The 12110-nt window shown below is 38.5% G+C and overlaps 1 protein-coding gene across 4 annotated transcripts in view; it reads left to right on the top strand.

Moving 5' to 3' along the window:
- The window catches only part of CUX1 (cut like homeobox 1), a 399694-nt gene that overhangs the window by 213750 nt on the left and 173834 nt on the right, over nucleotides 1-12110 (top strand). For all 4 annotated transcript variants that reach the window (XM_074975052.1, XM_074975049.1, XM_074975051.1 and 1 more), the window contains exons 7-8: nucleotides 1095-1171; nucleotides 2235-2301. In XM_074975052.1, coding sequence (XP_074831153.1) covers nucleotides 1095-1171; nucleotides 2235-2301 — 144 coding nt within the window. The remainder of the gene's footprint in view (nucleotides 1-1094; nucleotides 1172-2234; nucleotides 2302-12110) is intronic.

The following is a 12110-nucleotide window of genomic DNA, read 5'->3' on the forward strand; positions in this document are numbered from 1 at the left end:
TGTGTGTTAAAGAGGTGCTTTTTGACTACAAAACACAACCTAAAATTATATAGTTTAATATGGAGGGGAAAAAAACAAACTTTGACCTGAGTTTCTTGCCAGAGATACTTGTTAACAAGTTTGATAGAAAAGAAAATGCATTGTCTGGTTTAAAATTACTGTGTCAGAGAACATGTAAACATACAAAATAATACTCAAGATCTGTGACAGTTAGAAAGTTTTGGTTGATTTTGTCTGAATAGGATTTTTTTAAACATGTTCCCCAGGGAGACGTTTAGGATGCTGGGCGCTTTACGCTCTATCATCGCTATTTAAAATCTGCAGAATAGGTAAAAGTCTCCAGAAGCATGTTACAGCAACTCTATGCCTAGTATAGGCTTTATAAGTCTGGCCTTTAGCGAAGAGTCTGGTGACTGTATGGGCAAGTGACATGAAAGTGTGTGCTGTAACTGACACAAACAAGGGAACGTTGCTTATGGACATAAGAAATGTGAGCATATTGAAAGGTCTGATCGTGTTATATAGGAAACAACAATGTAATATTTGTTTTGAAATGTGCATAGTTTTTTTTAGAGGGTAGTTAATACTGTTGTTGCATTTAGAATCCATTGCAATTATGATGAAACAGCTGTCAGATCTATTGAGGATATCATTTATAGCAACAAATTCCTTCATTATGACAGAAAAATGGAAATGTATCATTCTTCTTGTACTAACTTTGTACGACAGTGGGTGCGTGGTGACAATTTTCTTAATATGTGTGACATTTCCAAAACAAATTATGCTACGGAAAACCTTCCACTAAAGATATCATTTAGATAGCAGTCAACTCTTGATTTATGTTCACAGCTTACATTTTAAAGTAGCTACACTGTTAAAATTTTAATAACTGGGACTCCAAAATATGTACAGCATTCCAGTGAGATACGGCTTATGGTTCCCATTGTGGTATCTTGTAGTATACATGGTGGTGTCATTTGCCTGATTACAGTTGAGCTGGTTAATCTCTGTCTCTCTCAAAATTGCAAAATACAATTAAGCTGGTATACAAGATCACCAGCTCCATTTTCATCTCTCCTTTTTTTCTTTTTTAGAAAGTTGCAAGAAACACAGATGTCGACAGCCTCGAAGCTGGAGGAGGCCGAACACAAAGTTCAAGCTTTACAAACAGGTTTGGTATTGCTGTTGTGATCTATACCAATGGCCAGGCTGGTGGTGGGATAAATATAATGAAAGGGAATCAGGACTGAGCTTGAACCAGATCTTGCAAGTCTACGTTAGGACTCAGGGGAAGAGCCAGCAGTGCTTAAAAATTGCCCTGCAAATCAAAGTTTCTGTTGGGCTCTTAGCCCAGGGTCCTCAGGTATTGGTGGCAACTTGATCTCTCCCCTGTTCTCTGCCTGTGGCACACAGCAGTTTTGTCTCCTGAAGACTGAAATGCCGTTGTCTAATCCAAATTATTGGGCTCAATATAGAGGTAACTGAGAGAAATTTAGTGGCCTGGGCCAGATCAGTCTAGATGATCTAATGGTCCCTTCTGGCCTTAAACTCTGTGTATCTACAAAATAAACGCCCACTTGAGCTATAGCCAACTATTGGTGGATGTGGTGGGTAAAACCTATATAGTATAGTAGCTATGTCATTGGAATGTTCCTGCAACTAAAACAGGCTACAGAGCTGCTGACTACATCCATGTTTGCCTTTCCACATTGTATTATGCTCTGATCTCATACACCCCTAATCTGTGCTATATATAATGGTCGGAATTCAACGTGAACCATATTTCTGCTTCCCATCAAGCAACCTGCTATTTACTTTGCTATTCATCCTTGCACAGTTATGTTTGGCAGTCCATCTAAGGTAGTGCCCATTGGGTTTCTTTTTCCCTGTGAACACAAGACATTTAAATTTGACTCCATGGACTGAATGGAATAAATATTTTAGTTGAAGGAGCAATGTGAAACGAATAATGTCTAGCTACATTAAGCAGAATGGTAACTGGAAACTTTTACAATTCAAAAGAAACAGATTAAAAAATACAGAAAAACTAATTCTTAAAACCTTTTCATCATCTAAGTCATTATTTGTTTGGTCAGGTAGAATCCTTAATGCAAGATGATTTTTGGACAGGAAGCAGTTTATAGTGGGATAAAAAATTGAGTAGCCTTTTTATATTGCACAAAGTACTGGTCTATTACAGTACCAGTAACGTTTCAATGTTTTATGCCTTCTAGCCTTGGAAAAAACTCGGACAGAATTGTTTGACCTGAAAACAAAATATGATGAAGAAACTACTGCAAAGTAAGATTTCACCATTTTCTTCTTACATATCTTCCTTTAGTACCCCACCTTCCTAATTTTGCATGTTATAACTGGAAAGAAGGGTGAGATGGAGGTGGTTTTGGAGTAGAAATAAGTAGGAAAACATTGGCATAATTGAATATCCTGTATAGAGACTGATTACACTAGTGTGTTTTCCACAGAGTCGCTAGTTCCTCTCCTGTCTTGGCTGGGCAAGGCAGGAGGGTGGTGCAACAGGGCGGAGAGTGGGTGGAGCCTTGGTTCTGTCCCAACTAACAAACCAGCGTGCTAGAGGAACATATACTGTGTTGCATAAGGACTTTGGACAGTTTATTCCCTCCGTGGAGCAGTAGGGAGACCAGGAAGAAGATTGACTCCCCAAGTCACAATCTGCCTCCTGTGCTTCTCCAGGGCAACAAAACATTACTCCTTACGCTGAGCCATAGCATATTGCCATAATCTCTAGTCCTTAGTAATAAGAGGAATGTGGTGATCAAGTTTTTGCCCATAAGATGTTGGTGGGTAGAGATCTGTCTATAGTAGTAGCAGTCTGTAGTAGAGGCCTGCTGGCATCCATTCTTCAGTTGTGTCCAAATCTGCATCGAAGTTAGTTCTTTAGAGACTAATCTTGCAAATTCTGAGGATCCTTAATCCCCATTGAGATCCTTGGGAGCTACAGTGCTTGAAACTTGTGACTGGGTCTTTAATTGTTAAGGTTCAGTGTTTACTATAGAAACAATTTTTATCCCCTTCTTATATGGACTCTATTAATTAAATTTTTGCTAATTTGCATATTTTAGTTGTTTGAAATGCCTTATTCAGAACTTGGATCTATTTTATTTTCTTACTGGTTGCATTCTTTTCCAACTGATACACACTGATAACTGTTTCTCTAATAAAAAGAAAAGGAGTACTTGTGGCACCTTAGAGACTAACAGATATATATGAGCATAAGCTTTCGTGAGCTACAGCTCACTTCATCGGATGCGTGCAGTGGAAAATACAGTGGGGAGATTTATATACATAGAGAACATGAAACAATGGGTGTTACCATGCATACTGTAACGAGAGTGATCAGGTAAGGTGAGCTATTACCAGCAGGAGAGCGGTGGGGAAAAACCTTTTGTAGTGATAATCAAGGTGGGCCATTTCCAGCAGTTGACAAGAACGTGTGAGGAACAGGGCGGGGAGGGGCGGGAAATAAACATGGGGAAATAGTTTTGCTTTGTGTAATGACACATCCACTCCCAATCTAACACGGCTGCTACTCTGAAACCTGTTTCTCTAATGGGGCTAGAAATTAACATAGATTTTGCATATCCTTTTCTATGGGTTGGTATCATTGAGACTAGCTCTGTTGTTAAAAATTTCTATTACAGTGGATTCTACGATCCTCAGTCATGGATGAGGACACATGTATTAGGTGCTGTACAAACATAAACATGTAAATTTTTGTTTTTTTTTAATATAAATATTTCACTGGCAGAATGGTGGATTTCTTTTCAAAAAGTGGGATTTCCTTCCACTGTAATTATCTTAAGGTGGGCAAAAATTTTACTCTAAACTATTTGATAGACTAACTGGTGTATTTTGCTCCTTCTGAGATTTTTATAAATATAGAATATTTGGAGTTGGTCTTGCCTATGATCCTTGCTGGCTATATATACAATTAAGTAGAACCATTAAATAGCACATCAGATAACATTTTCATTATGTTCTGTTATGCAATGATTTTGCAGCCTGAGTCAAGAATATAGTAGTCATATAGCTGAATCCTGTAATGGGCATTCTGGCATGTATTTTGTCCTCTATATAAGTTTGCTTTTCTAAAACCTTAGTTTAATCTGACATCAACAGAAATGTTCTTATGATTGTTTTTTATTTCCTGTGTAAATAGTTTTGTAAAACAATCTCCTTCAGTGTTTGTAACCCAAATTTTGCAACTTGAAAATCCACGAAAACATGAAAGGGGAACTGAGTATAAATGAAGGTTAAACTAGGTAGTGTATTTTCATTGTCCAAGTTGAGAGAAACTGGAAAAGTAAACAAACAGCAAAAAGGGTGAAAGGAGAATTAGATATTTAAAATTATTTTGGCCTAAAAAGGGATAGCTCGGTGGTTTAAGTTAATACTGGTTGTATGACTTTCAATTGTGGAATGCAGAGATCACTGGTAATTGTTTGAAATGTCAAAGGTATCTGCATATTATAAAAAAAAAAGAAAAGCACAGCAGGATAAGTTAAAACTTTAGGTATCTCAGCATAACAGGCTTGGATTTTTCTACAGCAACTGTTTAGAATCATTATGAAGCTGAAACTTAATGTGTAAAAATTGCTTGTTTTATCTTTCGGTGGTTTTCTAAATTTTGTAGTACAATGTGGTATGTGCAAAGCGAAGTGCAGCCCAAACCATGTTCTTGACCATTTGCTAGCAGTGCAGCTTAGAATGAGATCAGTTTGTGAAATTAAAACCTTTAATAGTATTAGCCCCTTCTGTCATGTGTTGCATAAAGATTTCCCCTTCTTACTAATGAGCAGGTAGACCACTTAATATTCTTCTTCTGGGAGGCTTGTCATCTGAGCACCCTTCTCCTGGGCCCTTTTAATGGACAAATGTCTCGTGTCTAGGGCACTGAAGGTGTTAATGACAAAAAGAAGTTTGATGTACAGTCATTGCAGTATGTCAGCTGGAATATCAGAAGCTGAATTTGACAAGATGGCAGCAGTAAAGTTTTCCATGTGTAGGCTTGAAGTAAAATGTAATTAGCCTTTATGCACAGAACAAGGATCCATTGATGAATACAGCTGGTCTTTGTTTTCTTCTGTCATTGAGTGTGGGAGGTAAAAGTGTTCTTCTTCATGTTTATTAATGCAAGATTCCTTAGACAAATGGCAAGCACAGTTTAATATTTGTTGGAACACAGAGAGGCTTGCCAAAACAGTTGTGTAAGAGGATTTCAAGGTTTTCAGATTATAATCATGTCTGGGTTAAATAAATGAATGATTGCTCTGCCTTTTTCAATTAAAGAGGCACATCCTCTCTTGAAGCCTAATACTGATTTTGTTTGCGGTCTCACACGTTTCTGTCAGCAAACCTGGATTTAACCAACACTAATGAGTTTGATCTGGAGATTCTATCAAAGCTGGAACAGAAAAAGCAAACTTGGATCTTGAGTTCCTGTCAAATTTAAAAAAAGCTTTTTTCCTAGTGAAAACAGACTGTTTGTCTGTGTAGGACAAGAAATGCTCTACATGTATTTTCTTGTGTTTTCTCCAGAACACACATTCTGCTCATATCCTCTTTCACTTCTGTTTTGGTGCTGCACACTTGAACAAGTGTTTCAGATTCCTAACCGAGTTGTTAATGCTGTCAGCCAAAGAGCTGGAATTCAGTTTTAAGTGAACTCCAGAGCCATCTCTTTGCTCTTACACCCGTTCCCCCACAACATAAGTGAATTCTAACTGGGAAAGGACCTTCAATTGTAACAAGCCTGCTGTGTGTGCTACATTACTGTTAACATGTGGGTTGAAGTGCCTTTGATGAAAGAAAATACCACTGAAATACCACACTCCTGGTAAATTCTAAATAGTCTTATGAGGATTTTAGATACTGTACCTGTTCCTACAATAGGAAACTTCCATTAAAAATAAAATAAAGCAAATTAGGGAGAGAAAGTCACATCAACTATACAGCCATGCTCCTTGTCTGTGTGACTTTTCTTAGGACCTTTAGATTTTGTAATAATCTGAAAGAGGGAGTTTTACTGAAAATTCAATACAGAAGAAGGTTTTAACATTTATATCAGGGGTAGACTTAAAGTAAATACTTCTAAAAAAGAAAAGGACTACTTGTGGCACCTTAGAGACTAACCAATTTATCTGAGCATAAGCTGTCTTGAGCTACAGCTCACTTCATCGGATGCATCCGATGAAGTGAGCTGTAGCTCAAGACAGCTCATGCTCAAATAAATTGGTTAGTCTCTAAGGTGCCACAAGTCCTCCTTTTCTTTTTGCGAATACAGACTAACACGGCTGTTACTCTAAATACTTCTAGTGATAGTGGGCAATATGGTATGGGGAGGAGGTGAGCAGCCCGCAGTGGTGAAAGAACAGGTTAAGGACTATTTAGAAAAGCTGGACATGCACAAGTCCATGGGTCCAGATCTAATGCATCCGAGGGTGTTTGAGGGAATTGGCTGATATGATTACAGAGCCATTGGCCATTATCTTTGAAAATTCATGGCAATTGGGGGAGATCCCAGACGTTTGGAAAATGGCAAATGTAGTGCCCATCTTTTAAAAAGGGAAGAAGGAGAACCGGGGGAACTACAGACCAGTCAGCCTTACCTCAATCCCTGGAAAAATCATGGAGCAGGTCCTCAAGGAAACCATTTTGAAGCACTTGAAGGAGAGAGGAAGGTCATCAGGAACAGTCAACATGGATTCACCAAGGGCAAGTCGTGCTTGACCAACCTGATTGCCTTCTGTGATGAGATAATTGGTTCTTTGGATATGGGGAAAGCAGTGGATGTGATATATCTTAACTTTGGCAAAGCTTTTGATACGGTCTCACACAGTATTCTTGCCACAAGTTAAAAAAGTATGGATTGGATGAATGGACTATAAGGTGGATAGAAAGCTGGCTAGATCGTCAGGCTCAATGGGTAGTGATAAATGGCTCGATGTCTAGTTGGCAGCCGGTATCAAGCGGAGTGCCTCAGTGGTCGGTCTTGGGGTCGGTTTTGTTCAACATCTTTATTAATGATCTGGATGATGGGTAGGCACTGTGCAAATGTCTCAGCCCTAACAAGCTTAACGTGTAAGTTAATGACAACTTACAACAAGTGAATGAAGCCAGTAAATAAGTAGAGAGGCATAGGAGAGGGAGGACAAAGTATTTTTAGTACAAGTACGTTTTCCATGTTCACTAGCTGTGTGTACTGTAGCTCACCCATTGCCTAGCAATCATTAACTGACAGTGTTATGCAGGCATCCTGGCAGATGGGAGTCTTAAGAATAAATCTGAAGGAGGATAAAGCAGTAGAGCCTTTACATATAGGTAAAGATTGCAAGACTGGGCCCTTAGACAGAAAGCAACAATATTTTTCCACTTTCCGTCCTTGTGGATTATCCTTTCCCAATGTGGTATTAATGGACTGGGGTTCAAATATTATATAATAGGGGCAACATTCTCTCATTTACGCTGGTGTGAATCCAGATTAGCTTTGTTGACTTTTTGGCAGAGGTGTTCCTAATTTACAATGAAAACAGAATTTGGCCCTTAGTATTTAGTTTTACACACTTTTTTTTAAAAAGGAATCTTTCTCCTTTAAGTACCAGGGTTGTACTGATATTTCACTTCTCAAATATTTGTCATTTTCCAGTTTGTTGGTGCTAGAGGCCAGACTGAATTAAAAAACAGAAGTCTTGCTCCAGCATTACATAATTATTTTGATAGATGTTCTTAAATGTTGCTTCTCCTCATTGAACATGAAACACTGTGATTAGTATGGCTGTGTTGTATGTGACATGAAATAGTTTCTCTTTGCTGTACCTTTAAGGTCTTAAAGTTTCCTACATCCTGTCCTTCTGCTGAGTCATTAACTTCTAATGCATGTCTCTGGAACTATTATTCTAGTTAAAATGATTTCCCTAAAAACAGGAGATAGAGTTTCATAAGCTGTGTATGCTCTAGCCTTTTTGCCATAAAATTTCCTAGTCGCCATAACTGGTGCAACCTCAACCGTGATAGTAATGTGAGGAAATAAAAGAGAGGAAGAGGCTAGCATAGATAAGACCATACAGTCCTGAAGGGAAGAATTTAAAGAAAAAAGAACACAATTGTACTAAATCTGACTGAACTCTAAATGGTTTTTGGAATTTGGGAGAGAGAGATTTATGAAAGGTTTAAACCATGCTTCATGCAAAACTTAAAAGGGTTTACAAGACCAAATTGATGATGATGTGCTTAATGCACCAAACACTAGTGATGGGTGAAAATATTTTGGAGGTTCTGGTCAGACATTTCTGCAGTTGATTCAAACCTCCTGGTTCTGTGAAATTGGGCTGAAAGTACAAACTGGTCTTTTTTTCAAGATCTTTGTTCTAAACATACCGCTTCCAGTTAGGCCAGTGAAACACGACAAGGCTATTTGCTGCCTGTAATGGAGTTCTTCTCTGGATTACAGTATTACTACTGAATTTGAACCCACCTTTATAAAGCACTCTGAGAACTTGGTATAAATGTTGTCATTAGCCTCTGCTTTTGAATGGGGAAATTGAGGCCCACAGAGATGAAATGACATGCATAATGCCAACAAGTCTGCTCCTGGCTGGAGTCTTGAAATGGGGGGAAAGTGTAGCAGGAGATAACATAATGGGACAAAAGTTTTCTGAATTTTTAAAAATCTACAGTGTGTGCATTTTTGATAAATCTAAATAAAGAAAACATAATATTTGTAAGTTACTATTGAAGTCAAGCTGTTTGGACTCTGTTAAATTCTTGTAGCTAGTTTGATGTATGTACTCTTTTGATAGTGTAGACCTGAGCTAACTCTTGCAAGAGTTTCTTAAATATCTCTGTTGAAAATAATCAGTTCTATTTTCTGGTATAATGTAAAAGGCAGTGTGTTTTTAGCAGTTTTTAAAAAAAAAAAATCACAGACATTCAAGCACACCTTGGTTGTTATCCTGGTTCATTTTCTTTATCCTGACATTATATAGAGGTCTTCAGATGGATGTGTGTGTGTCAGACCGCCTCTCCCCCCCAATTCCTTCTCTACCGCCTTTGGTCTAGGACGGAATCTGCAGCAGAGCCCACGTCTCCTGTTCCGTCAGTGGTGCCTTACCTGTTAGTTTCTTCTGCTGCTGCTCCTTTCCTCTATTGAAAAAAACAAACCGGAAGTCCTTGCTCTTTTTTTGTTTTAGCTTTACCTTTAGAGTTATTCCATAGCTTAGGTTTTCATTTCCCCACCTCCTGCCCTTCCTGACCGGGAAGCATTGTCCCTCACCCTTATGTCCATATCGCCTGGGTTTAGAAGGTGCATCTCTTGCAGAGCCACCTTCCTGGTAACAGATGGCCACCTGCACCTATATTCGCTGTCTCGGAGAGGGACACATACCACACAAATGTTCCCACTGCCACGACTTGATGGCCAGGGCCAGAAAAGACTGGGACATTTGGTTTAAATTTCTTCTTATGGAGAAATCGCTGCATCTGGCGTCGGACCCAGCCCGGACTGTCCCCCTGTGAGGCCCTACATGATGATCATGTAGGCAAACAAATGAGTAGATCTTGTGTGTGGCATGCTTCCTCGTTTAACTGGAAAAGGTGGCTGTTCAAAAATGGGAAACAAGTAAAAAAAACTTCCCTGTTCTGTGACCTTTCAGGTTTGTGAATTACAAAATCCAGAGCCTTGAAAACACATGGTGTCACTGTTCCCTTTATTTTCTTTCACTTTTTGGAAACTCACACATTTTCCATGCGTGTTGGAGGACCATCCTGGTTATATGCAGACACTGGAGTGCTTCATCTCACTTCGCAAATTCATCACACGTTTCCATTTTGGTTTTATTTTTTATTTATAGAGAACTCCTTGTTATCTGTCAATAGCTATGTATCTGGCACAAAGCTTTTAAAGTTTCATTAAATATCAATATGCTGCTTCCTCATTGGTTTTTTTTTTTTTTAGTGTGTCATTAGTTGTGACCATAAATGTACCTAATCCCTTCACTCTGTTTACATTTTGATACAGGGTCCAAGATATCATACATCCTCTGACCATAAAAACTAGCATGGATCTCTTATGTAGTTAGTAAAAAGAGTTCTTGCACAAAATGCTGGTTTTATACTGTAACTTTCAAAGTATTACACTATAGCCCTACCTATATAGGGTCTGAAATTGAGAGTTGCTGAATATACTCACTGCTCCTGTTGACTTCAGGGACTTGATCAGGGCCAGAGAAAGTAAATTCTACAGTTGTTTTGATGATTTACAGATGAAAGCTTCAGCCTGATTTAGGAGTTTAAAACTTTTGACATCATTGATTTCCCCATCTCACCCATGTATAACCAATTTTTAAGGGGCACTATAAACTTCTGTAGTCCCCCAAATTTTACTGCTTTACAAAATGCCAATGCTACTTTAGTTTTAACCCATCCTTCAGGTGTTTGCAACCCAATCGCAGCGGCAAGGGAATCGCTCTTGTGGAAACATGTCTCTGGGGCGTGAGTGTTCATGCATGCCCAGAGACAATCTGTCTGCACCTGTCTGGGTGAAGGAGGGATGGGCAATGTTCTAGATAGTGATAAGGGGGATTGTGTTGCCTGCAGATATTCAGCAGGTTAGGAAGTGGTATGTCCCAGCTCCTTCCGAGTGGTCTAATGGTCACAGGGATGTGTCACATGGAGTGACCCAAAAATTACTGTGTCATTTGTAGTAGTTTAGCCCACCCAACCCAGCTCCTTGTTCAAGGAGCGGTTGCAGAATTGAGAAGAGTGGGGATAAAACACATGGCAGTACTTGGCACAGAAATAAAGCTTCAGGTCAGGGAGTAGCCTGTTTTATCTCATTCAGAAACTTCTAATGGGTCACAGGGACATGTCACTTGGGATGAGCCAAGAAGTATTTTGTTTGCATACCCGCTTATCTGTTACATATTTAAATGAAGAGACAAATACATCATGTGGGGTAGGAGTTTTATTTGTTCCACAAAAAATATCATTATGAAATTAAACCTCAAAGTTGGTGAAATTTCTAAAAAATTTAAATATTTATCAAAGTATATTTTTAAAAAATCAGCCTTTTGAATAACAAATTAGGAACATGGAACCAGTAATCAGTTTTAGTTATGTCTTGGTGTTTGGGAGGGAAGAGTTTATTTACAAGCCTGCAAATCTAATAATAATCTTTTATATTTATCTAGCATGACTCTCCAAAGAAAGATCTTTACAAATATTAATTCATTGCCTAGCTGCTGTGACAGTTGTCTCTATTTTATAGATTGGGAACTGAGGAACATAGCTGTTGACTAGGTCCACAGAAGGGAGTTAGAGCTGGGATCAGAAGTCAGATCAGTAGGTAAAGTCCATACCTCTGTGTCTCCAGCTGTCCGCCTCTTTCACTTACATAGCACTTCTCAAAGTTCAGTGTGAATGCTAACTAAACTTACAAGTGAAATTTAATTAAAGGTGATGGTAACAACAATTTTGAATAAACAAATTAACAAAATATGGTTTGTGTTGACAGTGGCCCTTTAAAATAATCCTTTTGCTCAGTAGTTTGCAACATCTGATCAGCCAGAATTTTCTAATTTCATGATTTTGAGCAATGAAGACTGGTGTTACAAAATGCTGACTATGCCAGCTTCTCTTCAGTCCTCTTTGCACATCAGCAAGCCCTATACTTGTTCTGAAATTATTTTTGATAAATTTTTGTTTTAGGCATTGTAGCTGGCCTTGGAGTTTAATATGTTAAATATTAAGCAATGGCTAAGAATTTATTTGCTACAGTTTTTTCAAGTCTGTTGTATGTATTTGTTACACAGTGCTAATGTCTTTGTAAAGTTTTAAACAACTCATGCGACTGTGTAACCATAGAGTAACTAACTGTCTTATTAGATCTAAATTCAGTCTTTATTGGAGACACTTCTGTGAAAATGGGAACAGTTTACACAGTGTTATCCCACATGGCTGCTGATGTAAAGGAAACTGGAGTCATGCTGCAGAGAGACAACTGTACCCTGCTTTGCCTTTCACTATGTGTATGGGAATCTCTGGCGTAGCATTTCATTTGTTTAACATAAGACAAA

This window comes from Natator depressus, chromosome 17, assembly GCF_965152275.1.
Source record: "Natator depressus isolate rNatDep1 chromosome 17, rNatDep2.hap1, whole genome shotgun sequence".
Lineage (NCBI taxonomy): Eukaryota > Metazoa > Chordata > Testudines > Cheloniidae > Natator > Natator depressus.